The sequence below is a fragment of the Ahaetulla prasina genome, chromosome 3 (assembly GCF_028640845.1).
Source record: "Ahaetulla prasina isolate Xishuangbanna chromosome 3, ASM2864084v1, whole genome shotgun sequence".
Classification (NCBI taxonomy): Eukaryota; Metazoa; Chordata; class Lepidosauria; order Squamata; family Colubridae; genus Ahaetulla; species Ahaetulla prasina.
The window spans coordinates 169,921,472-169,948,224 of NC_080541.1; the positions used below are offsets into that span (position 1 = coordinate 169,921,472).

At 36.7% G+C, this 26,753-nt stretch overlaps 1 protein-coding gene across 7 annotated transcripts in view; it reads right to left on the minus strand.

Annotated features, from left to right (window-relative positions):
• OSBPL9 (oxysterol binding protein like 9) overlaps positions 1-26,753 on the minus strand; it is a 62,607-nt gene that overhangs the window by 2,488 nt on the left and 33,366 nt on the right. For 6 of the 7 annotated variants that reach the window (XM_058174433.1, XM_058174436.1, XM_058174435.1 and 3 more), the window contains 14 exons: positions 22,915-22,953; positions 12,497-12,590; positions 12,005-12,109; positions 10,814-10,973; positions 10,106-10,218; positions 9,824-9,942; positions 9,419-9,504; positions 8,979-9,153; positions 4,743-4,827; positions 4,472-4,582; positions 2,778-2,841; positions 2,548-2,688; positions 1,670-1,748; positions 552-643 (listed from right to left, as the gene is read on the minus strand). In XM_058174433.1, the coding sequence (XP_058030416.1) occupies positions 552-643; positions 1,670-1,748; positions 2,548-2,688; positions 2,778-2,841; positions 4,472-4,582; positions 4,743-4,827; positions 8,979-9,153; positions 9,419-9,504; positions 9,824-9,942; positions 10,106-10,218; positions 10,814-10,973; positions 12,005-12,109; positions 12,497-12,590; positions 22,915-22,953 (1,463 nt within the window). The remainder of the gene's footprint in view (positions 1-551; positions 644-1,669; positions 1,749-2,547; positions 2,689-2,777; positions 2,842-4,471; positions 4,583-4,742; positions 4,828-8,978; positions 9,154-9,418; positions 9,505-9,823; positions 9,943-10,105; positions 10,219-10,813; positions 10,974-12,004; positions 12,110-12,496; positions 12,591-22,914; positions 22,954-26,753) is intronic. The other variant, XM_058174434.1, reaches the window with a different exon arrangement.

Genomic DNA, 26,753 nt, shown 5'->3' on the forward strand with positions numbered 1-26,753 from the left:
AAATCCAGCTGCTTAGTTGGAAACCAGCTGGGAAAGTCATAAATGGTGATCACATGACTTCAGGATGCTGTAACTGTTGTAAATACATGCCAGTTACCAAGCACCCAAATTTTGTCATGTGACCATGGGGATGCTGCAATAGTCATAAGCACAAGGACCAGTTAAATCACTTTTTTCGATGCCATTTTAATTTTCAACAATGGTTAAATAAATGGTTGTAAGTTGAGGAATACTTGTAATAAATTATTCAAAATGTGGATCACATTAAAAGAGGTAGAAAGGTAGGTTTACATAAGTTACCTAATTTTTGCCCAAACTGTATTGTTATAATTGAACAAAACATTTCAATTTTTTTTAAAGTTTTCACATATGCATTTGAACTGCTGATAATCCATTTGAAATAGGCAGCACATAAAATACTGTAACAAATTATCTTATCCCACGTTCATTAACATTACTTATATTTAGTTCAAGTAAATTACTACTCAAGTTTGAGAATATTTTTTGAAGCTGTTATTGTAGCAAACCAAGAAAAGTATATTAACACTGACCAACGGGATTCATACTCTTCTTGATCTTCTAGTTTTCTTACTTTCTTCTTAATGATAGGCATTTTCTTGGTATCTATAAAGACTACATTCTCCTAAAGAAAGAAAATCTCTATTAGGTTTTTTACATTATTCAATTTAAATCCGTTTTTCATTAAGACTTTTATCAGTATTTCTCATATCTATATTTCTTTATATATAGACAAAACATAATGCAATCCAATATCTGCTCTCCAATAATGCAACTGATTTCATAAAAAATATGTTAACCATAGAGCACATCTATCAATTATCTGTACCTTGAAAATGGCTTAATCTTGCATTCCCTAATCTTGCTAGTCCTTGGATAATAAGCGCTTGTTCAGTGACTGTTTAAAGTTGCATTGCACTGAACAAGTGGTACAAGCGATCCTTGAAGTTCTGGCTGTCTCACCACCCCTGTGGTCACAATTGTGATCCAGGCACTTGACAATCCAGGCACTTGCGCTTAACAACAGTTACAGCATTCCACAGTCACATGATAGCCATTTGCAATCTTCCCTGCCAGCTTCACACAAGCAAAACAATGGGGAAGCTGGAAGGTTGCAAGATGCTCCTCTATCTCACATTCTTGCAGCTTTCCCCTCCAATGAACTTGGCTATGAAGGCATTTCATATTCCATAATGCTTGTGCATATCTGCAGCAGCTACCTGTGACATGACACATCCTCATTCACACCAACCACTCCCAGCACTGCTGCAGCTATTCCCCCTTCCCACTTCCCAGGCTTGCTTGCAAGCCATAGGTGGCTTCCTGCTGGCTTCCCCATTAACTCTGCTTGTTGGAACCCAGGAGATCTTTGATGCTCACTTAATGACAGCATCAGGGATTACCATCGCTAAGCAATGTAGTCACATGACATTAAGCTTTATGACCTTACTGCCTAATGATGGAAATTCTGGTCCTAATTATTCTCATAAAGCATTGACTGCCTGTATAGTTTTTGAAGTGGAATGATTAATTGGTATATTAAATTAATGACATCCTTGGAATGAATCAAACCTTTTCATATGGAATACAAAAAAGAAAATGCAACAAAATATATGAATTAACCAAAGATTCAAAAATCAAGATACTTTACCCCTGTTGCATATTTTGCATACATGATACCATTCCATTCTCCTTCAATTGAGCAGATGGATTTTTTATCATTAGGTGAACTAAAAAACAGAAGGAAGGATTATAATCAGGGGCCACTCCCTTGTCAATTTAGTTCAATGCTTAGCTCAGCATGGCACATCAGAACTTCTTCAAGTCAAGCTTGACTCCTGTTGATATCACTGTCAATAACCCTATAATTTTCTGGGATGTTTTTCCAACGTCCCTGTCTATCTTACAGTAGTAGTACTGCCTAATATTCTCTCACTCCAATATTAACCACCACAGCCCTACTAAGTGTCCAAACCCAGAAAAGTTCAGAAAAGGTTTGGTTAGGTGCTGCTACCTGATGAAGGGATCTGTCAAAATCCTTAAAACTGCTTTTTCTAAACTGGTCCCCTGCAGTTGATTGAATGTAATTATTATTTCCAACTAATATGGCTGTACTGTACGGTACAATACAGTAAAATCATGAAACTGCCTCTCACTTACTTTGGTCATGTCATGTGGGGGAATTCACTGGAGAAAGTAATTATGTTTGGAAGAGTTAGCAGTAAAAGGAAATGAGGTCCTAAAAGAACACAGTGTCTGGACACTGTCAAAGCTGACACAAGCCAGAGCATACAAAAACTGAAGAATTAGCGCAAGATCGAAAGATGCGGAGACTGCCCACAGAATCATCAAGGATCAGAATTGATTGAATGGATAATATCAACATCATTATGGCTGCACTAACACATTTTAAGGGCTCCAGATTATGGAATATTAAAAGTAGTCTCCAGCAGTTCTATTATATTTTTTATATAAGAACTCTGAAATGAGTGTGATTTTTAAAATCCATCCATATATATATATACTTACAATATTTCTGCTGTTACTTTGTGCTTCTTCCCCCCATAGAAAGGTTTTGTGTGGAATATTATGTTAGTATTATAGCCTGTCTTAGAACAGCTAATGTTGCACTCTCCTCCCAGCTCTATCCATGGTACTGTGAGAATAGATCTGTCAAAAAAACCAATTCAGATTTTTCAACAGCTAGGAAGAGAAACCATTTATCACTTATAAAATCAGTGAAAACTAGAATTACTTGCCTTGCATAGCCATTGGGGAAGGTTAAAATGTAATGTTCATCATAATCTAAGCATGATACACACCCTGTAAAAAATAACAGTATGGGATCATACCATTTTTTTTTATAGAGAGAAAGGAAAACAACAATAAGGTGAACAAAAATAACCTGTCAGGTTATGTTTCTGCACACCAGTCATCCCCTACCCAGTTACCAAAAGCAGAATGGCTATATTTAGCTCTGAAAAGATATGTTTTTATTTTACTTGCATACAATCTAAGCCCCACAACCCCAAGCGAAAAAATTTAGCCTTGCCTTTTCCAATAATGACAATCTCATGCCCCCTACCCGCCCCATAGGTCATAAAAAAAAAGAGCAGCCATGGTTGCAATCCCTGGACTAGAGAAATAACTGAACAAATTGCTACTTTGGAAATCCTAGCTGAAAGTGATTTTTTACAGCAAAACAGTAGCATAAGAATTAGAAAAAAGTTAACTTGATTTTATTGAAAAATATTTAAGTGAGGAACCATAGTATTTTTCTTCAAAATGAAGTTCTTTAACTTAAATATCCCTGCTAAAATTACATCTGCAGAGCATTTCAATAAAGGCCAACAAAATCAGGTTAACAAAAATCAAGTTTGTGATAACTATCAATTATTTTTTTCAGTACTATCATCAAAGCTTTTCTTCTGGTAATACCTCGATGTTCTAGAAATAATTATTATGTCTGATTAAAAGTCTTCAGATGAATTTTAAGCAACAAAGAATGAGCAATATGCTGGTACATACTACTTTTTTTTAAATTTGCATTTATATCCCGCCCTTCTCCGAAGACTCAGGGCAGCTTACACTATGTTAGCAATAGTCTTCATCCTATTTGTATATTTATATACAAAGTCAAGTTATTGCCCCCAACAATCAGGGTCCTCATTTTACCTACCTTATAAAGGATGGAAGGCTGAGTCAACCTTGGGCCTGGTGGGACTAGAACCTGCAGTAATTGCAGGCAGCTGTGTTAATAACAGACTGTCTTACCAGTTTGAACCACAGAGGCCCTATTTTAATGGCTCGTATTTGATTATAATAAGCAAGTCAGAAACTTCTGAGCGAAAACACTAAAATGGACCCAACTGACCACGGACAACTAAATGCAACTGTTAGCAGTCAATGATAATGAGCAAAGCAATGTGAATCCTGGTTTATCCTTTTATAGGAACCACTGCAAGAGAATACTGAACTATTTGCTCTTGGTTAAACTCAGATAAGCAGTGTCAGTAGTTCTCATTGCTCATTAAGATAAGAATCAACCATGACAATCTAATATGTGACAGCAACTTATAGGTCTCCAAATGCTACTGGACTGCAACTCCCATCACTCTCATCACTGTGTCAAGACTGACTAGAGTTGATTAAGTTTATCTGTAATGGAAAAACCAGATATTGTCTGTTCCTGGGTTGGATTACACAACCCACATTTTCTTGCATTAGCACAAAAAGACAGGAAATAGCAACAAGTTACAATCTACGCACGTCACAAAAATTCCTCTACCAAACATTGAAAAGCTCAGAATTAGTAGTTTAAAAGTATTGTTACCGGCAGTCAGAGGCTATCTCTATTAGGAAAAGAGAAATACATACATGTTTTGTAAAAAATACTTTATAATTACAGAATTAAAACTCAGGATTAAGTAAAATTCAGACACGATAGACATACCTTGGCCTATATTATGAACCCCAATAGACATTCCCAAGAACTTTGATTTGGTCCAGATGTGAGCATTGAACTGAATTTTCTTCCTAGAACATTCTGCATAAAATGCTGAAACTTAAAAGGACAAATGAATATGGTAAACTATAGTGTAGGAAATAAGCAGAAAACACATATTTGCTTTCCCAATAAGAAATCTGGAGAAAAAATGGTTGAAGTTTCAAAATGCAAACATCAACAATAATTTTTAAAATAATTTACAAGCAAATTAACTTACTTGGAGGGTGGTGAGAAACTTGTTCTGCTACAAATGTCACATTATTTGGTGAAACCCATGGAACAGGTCCATCTGCAATTGTATCCTGCAAAACATATTCCAAACTATGCATGATACAGATTTCTTTTTGTACACGAGATATTTACAAATATTCTAGATCTAAAGTTACATTAAACAATAGAAAAAATAAATTTATGTCAGTAACCAAATTCCTAAAAACTCCATGTATCTAACAAATTCCCTTAAAGAAGAACTGAAAGGAGGCTTGGATTAATATAATAGCTGTCCTTCAAAATAGAAATGCTACATAAGTATGATTTTTGAAAATAAATATATAAACAATACTTCAGTGTGCTTTAATATGGACAATATGTATTTTGCATGTTTAAAATTACATGTAAAATGAAGATTTTTAAGTACTTAAAACTTTAAAATTATTGTCTCCTACCCCCCGTCCTAATGTGAGAACAGTGAGATCACAGAATATTTATTAGGAAAATAGTAATTAAATAGCTGGAATAGAGCAATATTGGCATATTGTATAATATTGTAGTTGCTGTTAGTTGCAAAGTCATGTCCGACCCATCGTGACCCCATGGACAGCATTTATCCAGGTCTTCCTGTCCTCTACCATCCCCAGGAGACCATTTAAACTGAGACACGTCTTGTTGATGTTGTTTGGGATGAGTTTGATTCTGTGGCTCCCGAGGACGTGGACAGGCTGCTGGGGAGGTTACATGCCACTACATGTTTACTGGACCCGTGTCCCTCCTGGCTGGTGCTGGCCACTCAGGAGGTGACACGAGGCTGGCTCCGGGGAATTATAAATGCTTCTTTGTTGGAAGGGGTTTTCCCCGCTGCCTTGAAAGAGGCGGTGGTGAGACCCCTCCTCAAGAAGCCTTCCCTGGACCCAGCTATTTTGGGTAACTACCGTCCAGTCTCCAACCTTCGCTTTGTGGCGAAGGTTGTAGAGAGTGTGGTGGCATGGCAGCTTCCCCAGTACCTGGATGAAGCCGTCTATCTAGACCCGTTCCAGTCCGGCTTCTGGTCCGGGTACAGCACGGAGACAGCTTTGGTCGCGTTGGTGGATGACCTCTGGAGGGCCAGGGATAGGGGTTGTTCCTCTGCCCTGGTCCTGTTGGATCTTTCATCGGCTTTTGATACCATTGACCATGGTATCCTGCTGCGCCGGTTGGAGAGTTTGGGAGTGGGAGGCACCGTTTATCGGTGGTTCTCCTCCTATCTCTCTGACCGGACGCAGACGGTGTTGACAGGGGGGCAGAGATCGACTGCGAGGCGCCTTACTTGTGGGGTGCCTCAGGGGTCGATTCTCTCGCCTCTCCTGTTCAACATCTACATGAAGCCGTTGTGTGAGGTCATCAGTGGCTTCGGGGTGAGTTATCAGCTGTACACTGATGACACCCAGCTGTACTTTTCCACCCCGGGCCACCCCAACGAAGCTGTTGAACTGCTGTCTCGTTGCCTGGAGGCCGTACGGGTCTGGATGGGGAGAAACAGACTCAGACTCAATCCATCCAAGACGGAGTGGCTGTGGATGCCGGCACCCCGGTACAGTCAGCTGCAACCGCTGCTGTCTGTTGGGGGTGAGTCACTGGCCCCAACAGAGAGGGTACGCAACTTGGGCGTTCTCCTGGATGGACGGCTGTCGTTTGAAGATCATTTGGCGGCCGTCTCCAGGAGAGCCTTCTACCAGCTTCGCCTGGTCCACCAGTTGCGTCCCTTTCTGGACCGGGATGCCTTATGCACGGTCACTCATGCTCTCGTCACTTCCCGCCTGGATTATTGCAATGCTCTCTACATGGGGCTACCCCTGAAGTGCACTCGGAGACTCCAGTTAGTCCAGAATGCAGCTGCGCGGGTGATCGAGGGAGCTCCTCGTTGCTCCCGGGTAACACCGCTCCTGCGCAGTCTGCACTGGCTACCTGTGGTCTTTCGGGTGCGCTTCAAGGTTTTGGTTACCACCTTCAAAGCGCTCCATGGCTTAGGGCCCGGTACTTACGGGACCGCCTGCTGTTACCTTATGCCTCCCATCGACCCGTGCGCTCTCACAGAGGGTCTCCTCAGGTGCCGTCCGCCAAGCAATGCCGGCTGGCGGCCCCAGGAGGGCCTTCTCTGTTGGAGCACCTACGCTCTGGAACGACCTTCCCCCCGGTTTGCGCCAAATATCTGACCTTCGGACCTTTCGCCGGGAATTAAAAACTCACTTATTTATTCAAGCGGGACTGGACTGACTGATTTTTTAAATTCCAAATTTTAAAGTTTTAATCCTTTGTAATTTTATATGGGGTATTTTAGGTTAGGTCAATCTGACGGTTTTAATTCGGCCACTATTGAATAGGTATTTTAAATTGATATTTTAACTTTGTATACTTGCTGTTTTTATTTTTGGCTGTACACCGCCCTGAGTCCTTCGGGAGAAGGGCGGTATAAAAATTTAAATAAATAAATAAATAAATAAATAAATAAATTTAAGCTCACGCCAACTGTTTCAGTGACTCCATCCAACCACCTCATTCTCTGCCATCCCCTTCTTCTTTTGCCCTCAATCTTTCCCAGCATTAGGCTCTTCTCCAGTAAATCCTGCCTTCTCATTAGGTGGCCAAAGTATTTCAATTTCATCTTCAGGATCTGGCCTTCTAAAGAGCACTCTACAACTGACTGGTTTGATTGCCTTGCAGTCCAAGGGATTCGCAGAAGTTTTTTCCAGCACCATAGTTCAAAGGCCTCAAATATATATATATCTATGTAACATACATTTTAATATGTATAATATTAAAAAAAATCTAATGAGTAAATTATGCTATCTTTAGCGTTCAAACCTCTAAATGTATAAGGAACCTTCTTCATTCGAAAATACTGAATTTGTGCAGTATTCTTATAATCTCTTCAGGAAATTAATAAAATAGATTTACTGATTTCTTTAAAAGTAAACAAGTAGACCTCAATTTACATCCACAATTGAGCCGAAAATTTCTGTGAAACAGTTAAGTGGATTTTGCCCCATTTTATGATCTTTCTTGCCACAGTGTTAAATGAATATATATACTGTGAGTATATATACAAACAGTATATGGAAAATGTAATCTTCAATAAGACTACAATGGACTACTAATATACTACATCAAGTATTACTTGGAAAGTTACCAACAGACTCCATTACCCTATATGAGGAAAACCCAGATAGAGTAAATACTCAGGGTAAGGGAAATGAAAAGAATTCCAAGAGTCAGTCTTAGAATTATGGTTATTTTATTCAACATGTATATCTACTCAGACATCAAACCCACTAACCATAAACTGATCATTATGTTTCAGCCTAAATGATTTCAATAGCATGATAAAATTTGAGGCTAAGAAAACTCCAGACATTACTATGAACTCTTTGAAGAAAAAGTTGAATGTAAACTCAATAAATTATCAGTAATCCAGATAATGGAAAAAATATGAGCAGAAGACAAATGGCATAAAACACATAATGGTTTGATGTTATACCTACAAATTTACATTTAAAGTTGAATGGCTTATTTACCCTGAATTTTTCTTACCGTATATACTCGAATATAAGCCGATCCGAGTATAAGCCAAGGTCCCCAATTTTACCCCAAAAACTGGGGTAAACTGGGGACTCGAGTATAAGCCGAGGGTGGGAAATGAGGCACCTACCGGTTGGGGAAACCCTCCCTCCCTCAGCTGAGAAGGCTAGCGGCTCCCCGCCCGCCTCACTGCACCGCAGGGCTTCCTCGCCCGGCCCGGTAAAATGTGAAAAAAAGAAGAAAAAAAAAACTCTAGTATAAGCCGTATATACTCGAGTATAAGCCGAGGGGCTTAAAAAAAAAAAAAACTCGAGTATAAGCCGTATAGACCCGAGTATAAGCCGAGGGGACGTTTTTCAGCACAAAAAACGTGCTGAAAAACTCGGCTTATACTCGAGTATATACGGTACTTCAAATATAATCCAGATTAGGGAATTATTGAGATGTGACTGGAAAAAAGGTGCATTTAGTGTAGGAACTGTGTTTACAAAATACAATTCACAGGATACATTATATAATAATGTATCATGTCATTGCCAAGTGGTTCCTCTCACCATGGCTATGAACTACCTTTACCGATTTATTTACTGGCAACTATATTGTTCAAATATGATACAAAGACTTTTACTTTCCATGGCTTCTGGCTAAAAGTGTCATGCAGATATATAGCTATTTTACTAACCGTATTTTCTTCTTGTTCAGCACTTGGCAGTATCCAATGGCATCGGAAGGTTTCTCCCAAGATGGGATTGTAAGGTTTTTTTGCAACAGATCCTTTCCTTCCTGCATGGAAAGCTGAGAGGTACCATTTTACCACTTGAATCATACGATCTTTTGGATCTTTGTAGTCACTAATGCTAAAGAAAACACAAAAAACTGATCTTATTTTGAAACTAAATATAAATATTTCCTCAAGATTTTTAATTCCCAATGGAAATATATTTCTATGGTTGCCAGAAAGGCAAACTGCTTTATAATATATATTTATACAATATATATGTATTTATATAAAAATTTAGCCAATGAAATAGATATGACTAAGTTTGTATACAGCACAAAGTATTATCAAACTTGCATGTGGTAATGAGGTAGAAAACTAATATATGATCAAAAATTCAATACCTCACAAATAAATCAGGATGCGCAAAGAAGTCTGCATACATTTCTAAGAGTGATCTTCTTTCCAGAATAAAAGTTGGAAGAACCACCTGAGGAAAGAGAAAACAAGTTCAAATTTCAAAATCAGATTAATTTCAATGACAGTGATGCTTTAAGTTTCAAGGCACATTACTAGCCTTATAGACATTCTGTGTTTAATTAGCATTTGCTCAAACCAAATAAAATACTTCATTTATGGTCTCAAACCAATAAAACACAGTTTAAAATATAGAAAAACCAATTATGAACTAAATGTCAGTTCTACCTAGCTGCTGATAAACTTTTATTTAATGTAGAAGTTTATATTCATATGCCTCATATTTTAACCTTTTTCTGAGTAACAGTTTCCAAGAATTCAAAGAGTCTCACCTTCGTTAGGTCCATTCCTAACCTAACTTGTGATAAAAGGTGCATGATAACACTTTTGTGTTCTTCCACTGACTCCCCTTCAACATCATCATCTCTGTCATCATGAGGATCAAAAAGATCTGGAAAAAATAAATGCATTCCTGTAATTTCTTGGCCACATTTTAAAAATACAAGAAGAAAATAAAATATCTTTAAATTATTTTTAAAATCTACAGTATATCAGCATGCTGGAACTGGTACTGAAGCGATTAAGAACCTAAATAGTTTGTGAATTTCTCTTACCAGCATCATTTGTCCCATTAGACACTGAAGAGTTGAGGGACTCTGCTGTATCTGGGCGTTTCATGCTACTCCCAGTGTTGCTACGGGTTAGAATTGTTCCGGATCCTGAGGGGCTATAGAAAAATACAAAATTCTTATAGCTGAATATAGAACATATTTGAGATATGAAATATAATTAAATTTGAAAGAACTTTCATACTACTGTATATATATACCTGGAAAAAAGTTTAAATATATGCCAACTTAAACATGTAGAGTAAATATACCATTTAGGGACAGAACAGAGACTAAAGAAAAACAGTTTACATTTGTATAGCAAGTCCGAACAAACTATCACACAATTTGTATCCAAAAAATTAAGAAGCCTTCTTATGAAAGACTATCCCATTACATCTGTAGACATACTAAATTGTTTAGAACTGGGAATACTCTAAGATATATTAGCTCATGGATAAAAAGCCAATCCTGAAAATGCAAACAGCTTCCCAGAAGTTAATTGCTACAATAATATTACTTCACAGTATGAATGCTGCATAAGCAAGCGACAATTTCAGAGCCAAAATTGTTTATGTGTAAATATAGAGACTGTACAAAAGTTAGCTATCCACAATACATTATGGAAAAGATTCAGGGCCTGATATACAGTATGTGTAATTTTGCAAATTCTTAAGGAGGAAATAATTGTCTGCATACTTTTTTATCACTTACTCCAAACATCTCTTTGGGGATGAACTAGTCTGATAAAATTCATCAGCATCATAAAATTCATCTTCACTGCTAGAATAAGAAAAATCTGGAACTGTATTTGGAGAAAGATTGACGTGGCTTGGAGAAGTTAAACTGCTGCTGGGTGCCGACTGTCCACTTCCTGTAAAGATTATGTATGCAAATAAATTCCCAAGTGTTTGTGATATTTAATACATAATTTTTTACTGTGACTCAAATTAAGCTAATGTACTGAATTTAAGTTTGATCATCAAAATAGAATAATGAAAATAAATAAAAATCAGGGGGCTGCGAAGATTGCTCAATAGATAAACATATGCAATTTTCACCTATTAAGAATATATTTTGAGCATGTAACAGTACAAATCAAATATACTAGTATACAGTTGATCCAAATATTTAAACAAAGACAATAGAGGTATAGTAACTAATATCTCTCCTTTACAGACCCACTTGTTTAAAAATAATGGATAGAAAGCTAATGTATTTATTCCTATAAATGCTTCTGGATCCCATAAACAATATAAAAGAACACAAAATAAAATGGAGTGGAAAGGAATATTCCAAAATGCTAAAAGGGATAGCATATAAGAATTCTAAACATCTGCCTTGCTAAGCAGTTTTTATAAAAAGTATGCAGTTCACTTTAAAAATTAAGCTTCTCTCATCTGTAACAATTTGGAATAGCTGATAGAATCATATTATGTTAGCATGTAGTTCAGAATAGTATCCAGTCATTACTGCAACAAATTCAAAGTACTGCTATTAATTATTTAAACTGTACATAACTCGGATGCAAATTTCATATATTTCCATTACAATTGTCCACACCATAAAAGGATCCTCAATGTTCTTCCTCTAAATCCTTACACTAAATTAGATGAGCTGGGTAGTTATTAGATAGCTAGCTATTTATTTATTTTATGTCCTGCAATCAAACAACTTTCATTTTGAACAGTAGCATTGTAAGTATGGAATACCACCTCCAAAGAGAACTGAAGATATTTTAAGCAAGGCAGGATCATCATTCTTTGCTATGGGTAACTGTATCTAAAGGAATTGGTAAAAAACATACTTCATTAGCAAAGCTATTCTTGCACTCTTCATAAACAAAACTCCTTTGAAGATAAAGTTCCATATTTAATAAGGCAAGAGAAGATTGTTGGGGTATACCTGTACTATTTGGTGTTGGAGTCTGATGATTTCCAAGTAGTGCTACCACAGGTCCAACAGGCAGGGATGATGGTCGCTGTTCTGATTTGCAAAGTTGAGCTGGTTCTGAAAACATTAAACAAATCACTTCTTTTTTATTTTTACTTCTACTCACTCTCCTTGAGACTTATTTAGTCTTTTTAATTCACCTCCATTCCCTTTTTAGTTTTGGCAGGAGCAAATGGGGAATGGTAGGAGCAACTGGGGAAATTGGAAAAATATTGTTCACTCTAGTATACTGCCGCCTCTATATGGATAGAATTTTTATGGACCACTTGAAAATATGAACAATGGTAGGACATTCCAATTTTGATTTACAATGAATTAGCAATTCTATATCATTTCCTTTCTGCATTCCGTGAAAATAAATGGAAAGAGATGAAAATATTTTTAAAGCATTTAATAGGTACTAGCTTATATACAAGACAGGATTCTTTTAAAAAAATACCATACCTGGAGGTAAGACAGTTTGCGTAGGCATTGTGCTATTCACTGAAGATTCCAAGAGACTAGGTGGATATATTGCATCAATAGGATTAATAGTGCTCTGTGATATAAAAAAACAAGATCAACTCTTTTTTGAGAACCACAATAAAATATGATTTGTGCAGGAAGTCAGTCCTGTGAGAGAAACAAAACTAAATGCTTTTCTGACATTAGTAGTCTATAAAAATATATTACAGTCCATTAAAGTTAATTTAGTCACTTTATTATCACAAAGCCAAGGATTCCCACTTTAAAGTTTAATTTGCTGATGTAACGGCAACACTAAAAAATTACAAGTTATTCAAAGATAGTTTTATTATTTTGTTTATGCAACCCAACAATATTATCAATCAAGATGCTGAAAGAATTTGTCAAGCATCTTGAAGAAAACTATGAACATATACCATCAGACTGAGTATTTCAGTCTGATTGTTGTTAGTTGCAAAGTCGTGTCTGACCCATCGCGACCGCATGGACAATGTTCCTCCAGGTTTTCCTGTCCTCTATGTTTTGGTCTGCCTGCAGAGCTGGCAATGGAGTCAGACAGCAATGAGGCTGAGGATTAGTGTGGGCCAGTCCTGGAGGCTGGGGAAGGCCCGGATGAGGGCTCTGTGTCGGAGGCTGAGGTGGGGCCAGGGCCATCAGGGAGTCAGGTGCGGATTCCAGAGCCTGATAGTAGTGAGGCAGAGGAACAGGAGGAGCCTGTTCCTAATGCACGCATGAGAAGAGCTGCCAGAAGGCAAAAGCAGCTCAAGCAAAGAGGACGACTCGGGAGTAGGGCGAAGAGATGATTGCCCCCTCCTATACGGCTTAAAACAGACCAGCAATGGCTTTGTTTTCTTGCATTTATTTTTGTATCAGTGTCTTCTGAACGTTTGCCAAGAAAGGCCTTTGGCAGTTTGCCTAATTGGACCAAGGTTGATGATAGGACTGAGGAATTTGTGTTGGGAGGAATTTGCTTTTAGTTGAACTATGCTGAGAATGAAGTAATTCTCAGCTGTTCGAATAAAGTTTGTTTGTTTTTTCACTGTCTAAGTTTTCTACTACCTACTTCAGCCTGGGTCACAACACTCTACCATTCTCTGGAGTCCATTTAAGCTCCTACTTGCTTCAGTGACTCCATCCAGCCACTTCATTCTCTGCCGTTCCCTTCTTCTTTTGCCCTCAGTCGTTCCCAGCATTAGGCTCTTCTCCAGTGAGTCCTTCCTTGCTTCCTATGCAAGGGTCCTCTTTGTAGACTTTAGTTCAGCATTCAATACCATCATTCCAGACACTCTTCTAACTAAGCTAAACCAGCTACAGGTACCTGAACAGACTTGTAAGTGGATCACAAACTTCCTAACAAACAGGAAGCAGGAGACGAAACTAAGCAGAATCACATTAGATTCCTGTACTATTAGCACAGCCCCCCCCCCCAGGCTTTGTGTTCTCCCCACTTCTCTTCGCTCTGTATACCAATGACTGCATCTCTAACGATCCATCTGTTAAACTACTGAAGTTCGCAGATGACACAACAGTGATCGGTCTCATTCAAGACAATGATGAATCCGCATACAGACAGGAGGTTGAACAAGTAGCCTCGTGGTGCAACCAAAACAATCTGGAACTGAACACACTCAAAACCATAGAAATGGTGGTAGACTTTAGGAGAAACCCTTCCATACTTCCACCTCTCACAATACTAGACAACACAGTATCAACAGTACAAACCTTCAAATTTCTAGGTTCTACCATATGATAAGATCTAAAATGGACAGCTAACATCAAAAACGTCATCAAAAAAGCACAACGAAGAATGTTCTTTCTGCGCCAACTCAGAAAGCTGAAACTGCCCAAGGAGCTGCTGATACAGTTCTACGGAGGAATTACTGAGTCCGTCATCTGCACCTCTATAACTATTTGGTTTGGTTCTGCAATCCAACAAGACAGACACAGCCTTCAGAGGATAATTAGAACTGCAGAAAAAACAATTGCTGCCAACCTGCCTTCCACTGATACTGCACAAGTCAAAAAGAGGCTGTGAAAATATTTACAGATCCCTCATATCCTGGACATAAACTGTTTCAACTCCTACCCTCAAAATGACGCCATAGAGCACTGCACACCAGAACAACTAGACACAAAAACAGTTTCTTCCCAAACGCCATCACTCTGCTAAACAAATAATTCCCTCAACACTATCAAACTATTTACTAAATCTGCACTACTAATCTTCTCATTTTTCCCATCACCCATCTCCTTCCACTTATGACTGTAACTTTGTTGATTGTATTGTTACGATTTATACTGATATTGTTTTCTGATTGCTTATTTGTAGCCTTTGACTATCATTAAGTGTTGTAAGTGTTGTACCTTGATGAAGGTATCTTTTCTTTTATGTACCCTGAAAATGCTTGGTATGCACCAAGACAAATTCCTTGTGTGTCCAATCACACTTGGCCAATAAAAAAATCTTTTTTTCTTTCTTTCTTTCTCTTTCTTTCTTTTCCTTCCTTCCTTCCTTTTCTTTCTCTATCTATCTATCTATCTATCTATCTATCTATCTATCTATCTATCTATCTATCTATCTATCTATCTATCATCTATCTCCTCATTAGGTGGCCAAAGTATTTGAATTTCATCTTCAGGACCTGGCCTTCTAAAGAGCAGTCAGGGTTGATCTCCTTGCAAAACTGACCGGTTTGATCACCTTGCAGTCCAAGGGACTCGCAGGAACCTTCTCCAGGACCATAGTTCAAAGGCCTCAAAATTCTTTGCCACTCAGCCTTTCTTATGGTCCAACTTTCGCAGCCATATATTGCAAATGGAAAAACCATAGCCTTGACTATAAACACTTTTGTTGGCAGGGTGATGTCTCTGCTTTTTAGTATGCTGTCTAGATTTGCCATAGCTTTCCTCCCCAGGAACAAGTGTCTTTTAGTTTCTTGGCTGCAGTCTCCATCTGCGGTGATCTTGGATCCCAAGAAAATATAATCTGTCACTACCTCCATTTCTTCCCTATCTATTTACCAGGAATTGAGAGGGCCAGATGCCATGATCTTAGTTTTCTTAATGTTGAGTTTCAAGCCAACTTTTGCACTCTCCTTTTTCACTCGCCTCAAGAGGCTCTTTAGTTCCTCTTCACTTTCTGCCATTAAAGTGGTATCATCTGCATATCTGAGATTGTTGATATTTCTCCAAGCAATCTTAATTACAACTTTTGATTCATCTAGCCCTGCCTTTCTCATGATGTGCTCTGCATATAAGTTAAATCGGCAGGGGGACAATATACAGCTTTGCCGGACTCCTTTCCCAATTTTGAACCAATCAGTGGTTCCGTGTCCAGTTCTCACTGTTGCTTCTTGACCCGCATATAGGTTTCTTAAGAGACAAATAAGATGGTCTGCTACTCCCATCTCTTTAAGAACTTGCCACTATTTGTTGTGATCCACACAATCAAAGGTTTTAGCATAGTCAATGAAGCAGAAGTAGATGTTTTTCTGGAACTCCCTAGCTTTCTTCATGATCCAGTGTATATTGGCAATTTGATCTCTAGCTCCTCTGCCTCTTGGAAATCCTGCCTGTACTTCTGGTAGTTCTTGATCCACATACTGCTGGAGTCTTAGCTTGTAGGATTTTAAGCATAACCTTACTAGCATGTGAAATGAGTGCAATGGTGCGATAGTTTGAACATTCTTTGGCATTGCCTTTCTTTGGAATTGGAATGAGCTGCTGATTCAGTTCTACAGAGGAATTATTGAGTCTGTCATTTGCACCTCTATAACTGTCTGGTTCGGTTCTGCAACCCAACAAGAAAAACACAGACTTCAGAGGATAATTAGAACTGCAGAAAAAATAATTGCTACCAACCTGCCTACCATTGAGGACCTGTATACTGCACGAATCAAGAAGTGGGCCGTGAAAATATTTACAGACCCCTCGCATCCTGGACATAAACTGTTTCAACTCCTACCCTCAAAACGACGCTATAGAGCACTGCACACCAGAACAACTAGACACAAGAACAGTTTTTTCCCGAAGGCCATCACGCTGCTAAACAAATAATTCCATCAACACTGTCAAACTATTTACTGAATCTGCACTACTATTAATCTTCTCATAGTTCCCATCACCAATCTCTTTCCATTTATGACTGTATGACTATAACTTGTTGCTGGCAATCCTTATGATTTATATTGATATATTGACCATCAATTGTGTTGTAAATGTTGTACCTTGATGAACGTATCTTTTCTTTTATGTACATTGAGAGCATATGCACCAAGACAAATTCCTTATGTGTCCAATCACACTTGGCCAATAAAAATTCTATTCTATTCTATTCATTCTATTCTATGTAAACTGACCTTTTCCAATCTTGTGGCCAAGTGTTGAGTTTTCCAAATTTGCTGGAAAATTGAGTGTAGCACTTTTATTGCATTATCTTTTAAGATTTTGAATAGGTCAGCTGGAATACTGTCACCTCCACTAGCTTTGTTGTTGCTCAGATTTCCTAATTGATTATGAAAGCTCATGTAGACGAAATGAAAAAAAATTTAAATTCTCGGCTCATGGAATTAGATTTTTAAATTTATATTGTATTTTAATTCTTTTGTACATTTGTTTTATCTATGCTGTACACCGCCTTGAGTCTTCGGAGAAGGGCGGTATATAAATTTAAACAATAAATAAAATAAATAAAAAGGTGCTTGATCTTGAATCTGTGGTGAAACATAACTCTTCACCACTCTCCTTTTTTTAACCTTTTTATTGAAATTATCAGACAAAATAATTCTTTAAAGCTTCCTCATGCCCAAATCTTGATGCAGGAATGAAACCTTTTTATTAAAATCAGGTAATGAACATATGATGTCAAGTTCTGATGTTCTAAAGAAAAAAAAGTCAGCAAAGTTTCCACCTAGTTAAATAACTACTATTAAGCTAGTTATTTCCTACACTAGTACACAGGATATTCCATATGCATCCTCTTTCATATATCTAACATTCAACTAGGTGACTAGACTGAAAGGGAAAGAAAACTATGAGACCAAAGTTATTTTGTGTAGACATTCTCTTGTATCACATTGCTAATATTGGGGAAAGGGAACTTATTGCTCTCCAGCTATTGATGAAGTACAATTCCCAGCATTTATCACAATTGTGGACTGCCAAAAGTTGTACAAGACGTCCTCCACCTACAATAGCTTGTGATTGTTCAAAAATACAATGGCACTGAAACAAGTGACTTATGACCGTTTTTCATTCTCATGACAGTTGCAGCATCCCCATGGTCATGTGTTCAAAATTCAGAATTGGGCAACTGGCTCATATTTATGACAGTTGCAGTGTCTCAAGGTCATGTGTTCGCTTTTGAGACCTTCTGAAAAGCAAAGTCAATGGGGAAGCCAGATTCCCTTAACAATCGTGTTATTAAATTAACAACTGCAGTCATTCACTTAATAACTATAGTAAGAAAGGTCATAAGGTCAGGCAAAATTCACTTCACAAACGTCTTGCATAGCAACAAAAATTTTGGCCTCAATTATGGTCATAACTCAAGGACTATCTGTACTTCAGAGCATTTGAAAGGCCACAGATTCCCCACATCAGCATTATATGAAATAGCACACAACTGCCATATCATTATTATGCAGTTGACTTTCCGTTACTCATGCAGGAATCAGTTCTCCTTCATTAGCACAATTCTGAATGTACTGTTCCCAAGTTGAAAAGCAATATAATTATCTCTAGTGTTTCAGAAACAACATAATCTATATTTGCAGAACGTACTATCAAGAAAGTTGTAAGTTATATTCAGAGCAAATAGAAGAATAACAATTTAAACATTTAGAAAATAACCATATCCAGTAGTATTTGTTTAGAATGGAAGAAATCTGAGTATCAAAGCAAAAGAATAAACCAGAAAAATAACAACTCAGTTCCTAAAGAAATGGGGATATAGAGCACTGGTTTCCAGCAGTCATTATCAACAATAAAAAATAAAGAACTCATGAAGAGAAAGTGCAGCTGTTCAAGAGTAGCAAAAGCAGAACGTATTTTCGTTGCCCAAATTATTAGCAAGAATGCTAGCTGTCCATAATAAAAATGAATTTTTCAGGGTAAATAGCCAATTAGATATTGGACACAATTCTTAAAATAAACAAGCTAAAGAAATTCCAGGTCCCAATTACTTAAAGAAATAAAATAGAGTGGGAACAAATATAGTAACTGTATCTTCCCAGAAGAGGAATTTAAAATAGAACAGCTTTAATCTTCACAAAATAACAGTTAGGTAACAATTACAAACTGGAAAAGAAGAAATCAGTGATGGTCTATTATTTTCAGTTAATAGTGTGCTTTTGTTCATTAAAAAAAACTGTATCTGAATCTAATCTAAAATATTTCAAGGACAATTATGAACTAGATATATAGTAAAATCTTGCATACAATTATTTTATTACTTCCAGGATGCTCATATGGTATTTTTGCTGTTCACTTCTGCCCTGTACTTAAGATTAATACAAAACCAAATACCGTATATACTCGAGTATAAGCCGAGTTTTTCAGCACATTTTTTGTGCTGAAAAACGTCCCCTCGGCTTATACTCGGGTCTATACGGCTTATACTCAAGTTTTTTTTTTTTTAAGCCCCTCGGCTTATACTCGAGTATATACGGCTTATACTCGAGTTTTTTTTTTTCTTTTTTTCACATTTTACCGGACTGAAGCCCTGCCGGTGCAGTGAGAGGGCGGGGCGGGGGAGCCGCCAGCCTTCTCAGCTGAGGGAGGGAGGGTTTCCCCAACCGGTAGGTGCCTCATTTCCCACCCTCGGCTTATACTCGAGTCCCCAGTTTACCCCAGTTTTTGGGGTAAAATTGGGGACCTCGGCTTATACTCGGATCGGCTTATATTCGAGTATATACGGTAACTTAAACTATAAAGCATACTATCAAAGTATCTAATATTAAGCAGCAAGCAGTCAGTTATCTCAGTATCTAAAATTAAACTGTATCAGAAAAATAGGGGTACCATTCGTACTAGCAAATACTAATTGCAGTTAAATTATGTGAATTATAGGAAGGCCCTTATCTATAAAATTAATGTTGTTCTCTTATTTTAAGTCTAATATTTTCCTGCAATTTCTCTATCATGGAAGAAAACTGTAGTCTCCTTAACATCACAAGAGAAGTGAAAATTGCTTGTTTGCAGAAGATCAGCAGTAAGGACCAAGAATTGGAAAACTGTTCTGAGAATTTTCCAATCCATTCTGTAACCCTTTTCCCAATGAATCATTGTAATGGCAGTCATAAAACTAATGTTGTAAAAGAGTTAATTTTTTCACGCCAAACAGAAAAAAAATATAGAATTCAACAAAAATGGTATTGTATTTTTAAAGTAAATTTTGATTAGCTTAATTCACACCAAAAAAATTTTTTCAAGCACCCAAATTTCATTCATCTTACCCACTTTATGTATTATGCTAACATTTGTACAGCAAAGCATCTATATGATAGAGATTAGCACACATTACAGAAGAATTATGCCAACTATGAACTTCTAGTTTCTGAAAGTATATTGTGTTTATATTATTGAACTGATCCAAACCTGCAATTTCTGCATGCTACTTTTTTGTGGAAAATATTCAAATTCATGTTTAAATTAATCCTACATCATGCATATTGGAAAATTAACCCACACAAGTTGAGTACAGATTGTTCTTGACTTACAACCATTCGTTTAGTGACTGAAGTTTACAACAGCACTGAAAACAGTGACTGATGACCATTTTTCACACTTACAACAATTGCAGCATCCCCATGGTCACAAATTCAAATTCAGATGCTTGGCAACTGGCTTCTACTTATGACAATTGCAGTGTCCTGGGGTCATGTGTCAACTTTTGCGATCTTCTAACAAACAAAGTCAATGGGGAAGCCAGATTTACTTTAAAACCGTGTTACTAATTTAACAACTGCAGTGATCCACTTAACAATTGTGGCAAGAAAGATCATAAAATGCGCCAAAACTCACTTAGCAATGGAAATTCTGGGCTCCATTGTAATCATAAATCAAGGATTATCTGTACTCTTAGAATGGGAGTGATGATCCCATTCTAAGGAGGTTAAGAGGTAAAGTACTCCAGGAACACGCTTAATGTTGTCTTATGCATTCTGGGCTCAATATTTTGGTTTCATCCAAAATTAATTAACCACCTTGAAGACTGAATTGATTCAATATTGCCCCCTGAAGTAATATACTAATTTTTCATAGAATCCACTGGTTGTTTCCTGGATCAATTCAGAGTCTTGATTTTGACATTTGGGTCCTAAATACTTGAAAAATATCAAATTTTGATATTTAAAGCTGTAAAGCTACCAATCTACTGCACTAAAGAAAATTAAACCCTTATTCTTTTCAAATAATGCATTGCAATTTTCTCTAAATTGATACATCAGCGTATTTATCAAAATCAGCGTAATTATCCAATATATACCTCTTAAGTTTAATACTAAATCATGACTATTAGGTGTACAAACAGACACTATTTATAATGTTGATTTGTGGTCAAATTACAGTTTGCCATATCTAAACACAGTAACAAGCAAACATTTCATTTCCTTTATGTCAGTGGAAAAGAAGGAGTTTCATAGATTGCTATGCTATTAACTGCTGAATAATGTGCCTGCTATTTTGAATTTCTGTTTAAATATCCATGATAAAACTTAAAACTCTGCTTAAAAAATGAAGCATCCTTTATATATGTAGATTTGTTATGAAGCTCTATTACCATAAACATTTAAACAGTATTAAAGTAGGATTATTAAAAAGAAAAATACAAGATACTATAGGCTTCAACTTTATAAATCATTTTAATATATGCTCCAAAATACTTTTTGCTATTCTGCATGGAGTATAAATAAAAAAACCTCAGAAATATGAATGTCAACATGTTAGCACATAGGTAGTGCTCAGATTATGACCATTCAACAGAGTTGAATGAGGGAAACTTAAAACCAGCCTGCAAAGTTCTGTCCATCACAGCATCCCCATGGCCATGCAATCCTAATTCAGGCAGTTAGCAATCAGCTGACAATTACGATCAGAAGAAAAGGGAATATATTACCAAAGATGGCAGATGACCACTAATTGTAGGTAAACAGTATTCTTTATCCATTTCTGTGTGCAAGGAGCAGCAAACCTACAGGATGATGGTGGACAGAAGTTCACTGAGGAAGACCCAGGCACAAATATCTGTTCTTATATGCAGTATGAGTCAGGCTAATAATGCCTGGTAAATGTCAAGGTTTCCAACTAGGTAGCTTTCTGCATAGATCAGACAGTGACATCTCCATGGTCAGTGTTGCTAATGTTGAATAAATCTACAGGGAGTACGCTTACAGAAAATCAATCACTTCTATCAACTTCAACTAATTATCATTTTTCCAATTCCACTGTCAAATTGTATTTTTAATCCATTGACAAGTAGAAAAAATGGAATTGGAAGATTTGGATAGAAAAATATACCAGAGGGAAGTTCTAGCTCTTTTACCCAAATGCATTTTTCAGCAATCAGAGGCATGGGTTAAATTTCAAACTTTGTCTAAAGAAGGTTAAGGTGAGAAACAGAGAAATAAACTGGAACCAAGAGGCTAATTCATACAAAAAAATAATACCCAAAAATTAATTTACGTTATAGCCTTACGAAAATATTTCCAAAGCACACCCTGAGAAATAGCAAAATTAATTTCAAAGAAAAACACCTCTTATGTTTTTACTTTATTCAACATAAAGAACTGTAAACTTCAGTAGATTCTTTACAGTTGTCAATCACAATAAACATATAGCTAAATATAGATATTGAAAATTTGGATAATATATTTTTCTTCTGTCCATAAACAGTTGATCTAACCTGCCTGACATCGGGATGTATTGTTCCAAACATGGGTTCAAGTAGATGAGGATTTTCCTAACATGATACAGGTTTAGTCCTACCAAAAGATTATCAGCTATCAAAAGTTCCTGGTGGAGCTTCATTGTAGACATAAAACATATACTGTACATGACACACAAATTATGCTTTTAAGCAAAAGGCTTCCATTCTGACAACAATCACAATTTCTGGCACACCAGAAAATTAAGGTTTCATCCCAATTTCTTCCCATTCATACTGACAATTTTAACTGACTTATTAATAGGAAACAGAAAACATAAGAAGAAATGGTGGAATTTAGAGGTTTTAGAACACTGACAAAATACAGAAAATGAAACACTTATTTCAGGGAGAGAGAGAAAAAAATAGAGAAAGAAAGGAAGAAAAGTGGAGGTTCAAGTCTCTGTGTTCACATGACTGTAGCTTTAATGCTCTGCAGAGATAAAAGAAAGTAATAGTTTACATTTAAACTTACTATAAGTCCATCTGCGTGCTTCTCCTCATTAGTCTGATCCTTAAGGAAAAACGTTACAAATATTAACATAATAATTTGTCATCAATGTAATTAATGCTGTTTTTATAAGAGTCATGTTTTTAAGAAATTACCATTACAGTTTTTGAAAGGAAAACTTCCTCATTAGAAACTTATAGTTTCTATAAGTATATAGTTGTTCATTATAAGAAATCCAGTTATTTTAGAAGTAGATAAAAAATTCTTTCTAGCAAATGGATCTGCCATTTAAAAGCCACACTAAGTTACATCTGTAATACATAAATTGCTAAAAATAATGAAGATATACATTCATTATATATTGAAACTTGAATATTGAATTCAGAAACAATATTCAGAAACTGAATATTGAATTCAGAAACAATATTCCTGAAAATCTCCACACAATAAATACTATATATAAAAAAAAATAATGGCATTTGAGGGAATTCTGAGTAAATGTCTCTATTATTCTTTACTCATTCATGCCTTCTGGTCTTTCCTTTTAAATGAAAACTATTTTGAGCTAAACTTGATTCCTGCTGATTTCATTAAAGCCATTTGATATTGCCTCAACTAACCTACAACCCTAAGATTTTCCTCATGATCTCCACACAAGTACTAACTAGATTCAGTTGGGTTATGGAATTAACTAAAGTTTTATCTGCAAAATAACACCCTCATTTCTGTCTTCTTTCATCATGTGGAAAAGAGAAAACCAGTAGAGAGAATATAGAGCCATGATGGCGAACCTATGGCATGCGTGCCGGAGGTGGCACCCAGCACACTGATGGCACGCGAGCCGTCGGCCCAGTTCAGCTCTGCTGCACATGCGCGTGAGCCTTCCACCAGCCAGCTGGTCTTCGGGTATCTGCCGCGCATGCATAGGGGTGGGACGCGTGTGGGGGGTCCACATGTGCATGCGGGGGGGGAGGGCAGGAGGGCATATGCATGCATGGTGTGTGTGTGTGTGTGTGTGTGTGTGTGTGTGTGTACGGGCCATGTACACATGTGTGGGCATGCACACATGCATGGGGCGGGCGCATGCATGGGGTGGGACGCATGTGCGGACGCCACACACGCATTGCATTTTGGGAGCACAGATGCATGCTTTGTGCACTCGGTCCAGAAAAGGTTAGCCATCACTGATATAGAGCAATTATGACTGGAGCTTTGTTCCATCAGAAGATATTTAAAAGAAAGCAAAGAGTTTTCTCTGAGTTTGTTATCAATGACTACATAATGATTATGTCACTGGCTTAGCAGCGCCACTATATACAAGATGCATTTTGCCACAAGTCCCCCCCTTCCTGCAAGTAATAACTATAGCTGGTATAACACTAGTTCGATTTTAATCAAGTTCAAGAGCAAAGGTTCACTCTTCACCAAATTTTTTAATTCTTCCTGGACTTAGATTAATATCAACGACGTCACAATTCAACCCTGAGTTATATACTGCATATTCTCGACTGTTAAATTACCCATAGACCAGTGGATCAGAATATGAAAAAACAGACTATGTGAAGCAAAATGTAAGTTGGCTTTTGGATGATGAAATGTAGTTTGAATGTTGAGTATATATGGACTTGTTCACAAAATGGCTGACAGGAGACCTTGGCTATTAATAAAATGGTTGTGGCCTTTCAGAAACATTAACAGAAAGGAAATTGGTGAGACTGTCATGCTCTTTTACACCTGTGGTCAATATTTTCTTCTATGGAATACATCCAAATTTGAAGGATATGGGGAACCACTGTAGTTACAAATACATATCAAATTATAATTAATCCATAGTTTCAAGTTAATCAGTACTTTACAATAGGCAGTCAATTTCCCTGTTATGAACTAAAATTATCTAAATTAGCCAAATTTGCCAAAGAAAATGGATTACTGAAATTTTACCTAATCCCCGTGCAGTGATTAGGGCATGAATTCTCCTTTTCTCTTCTTTATTAGACGCTCTCAGAACTTAGTAAATCTTTTCAGAAAATGGAGATATTGTCTTAAAAAGAATTTTGATGGGTTTTGTTGCCCCCAATATGGCTTGCTTTGCATTATCCCATAAAATCATCCCATAGTATATGATGTCTCTTGCTCACCAAATGGTAATAGAAGATTTAACTAAATCTCTTCTGGATCACCTCCAGATTTGTTTCCCAGTTTACGATAAAGAAATACCTAACAAGAATACCAATGGCAACTCAAGTCCATCAGCATTTCATGAAGAGCTAAGTTAAAATACTGTTGAAACTAAAGTTACAACATAAAATTATATTTCAATGTGTTTTAAGAATTCTCTATTGAGAGAAATCAATAGAATCTTCAGAAAGAACTTCTAAAGCATAAATGGAAAGATATAATAGTAGGAGGCAGCATGTCAGCCTTCTAATGTTTTAGAGGATCACAACTGGCACTTTGATTATACCATCCATTGCTAAACAGGGCAGGGTTGATTTTTCCCCAGGTCTTTTTCTTCAATGATGGGGTTAGGGTGGAAATGGCAAGAAAAGGTTTCTGAGAGGCAAATTGCTCCTTCCCCATGTCAAATAATACCTAAGGAGATTGAAGTTGCCTCATTCAGTGTTGATAATTTTGCTCCCAAATTTCAGTATACATTTTGGGGATGTTTGGGTATAATTGCAGATTGCCATCCCTGTTCTAAATAATGTGACTAATGGCAGTATTTCATTTAATAATAGTTCCAACATATGCAATTATAAGAATAGAATGTTGGAAACTGCTCATAACTGATAAATATAATTAATAGCTTTAATGTGATGTTTTCACTTACACTGACTATCAGGAGGCACCATGTTCTGATGGCCAGTATAAACCCCGTCATGTAAAATTCTGCATATGGAGCTTCACAGAATATAACATCTATATTGTATTGGTGTCATAAAGGTTATTAACAGTTTATGATTTAGCATATGACAAACTTTATTCGAAGTTCTTTCCTAATAATTCTTTAAAAAATATTAATACACTTAATTTTAAAATATTAATAACTAGAATACTTCATTACAAACATTCTTAATAAAATAAATAGAATAATTTAGTATTGTTTATATTACTTCAGTATATAAAACTTCATATTTCAGTGAAACAAATATCCTGAGTTTCATGTGTTTTATCAGTATTATACATATGAAACAAAATAAGTCTTCAAAATATACAGAGAAATTAATATTTTTCTACTTTGAACTAATAAAAGTTGCTCTTGATTACCCCTATTTTCCAATATAATTTAAAATGAACTAAGCATAATTGCCATTACTATCATATTTTAATCGTTTTCATAAAGAATATTTCCCAAATTTTAAAATATCAGTAATACTTTACCATTTTTTGGCAGTATTTTATTATTTCAAAAATGTTATTCGTGCTTATTTTAGCTTTGCAGACAATGCCCTTCCCTTACCAGCATATACTTTATCCTACCAGCAGACCAGAGCAAGCATCTCTTCTTCCTCATATCAATTCCTGATGCCAGAACTGTACCTAAAACAATTTTCTTAGAAGAATTGTTCAAATGTATTTTGGCCCAAATGCACTGCAATCCAGCCATTTCTATGAAAATTCTGTCCTTTTGCAATTGGGGGTAGAAGGCATTAGGCTTGCACTCAACTCCAGTACATGGTATCAGCTATTTGTTACTTGAAGGTTTGTCAAAATTTTCATTCTCAAATCATTTTTTAAATTGGTGTATATGGTTATTCTTTTGGACTTTGACCCAAAATAATACATATATTGTATACATAAATGCATACATCAGCATAACGACCATCCCCAGTTTATATTAGATATTTTTAAGTTGCCCCACA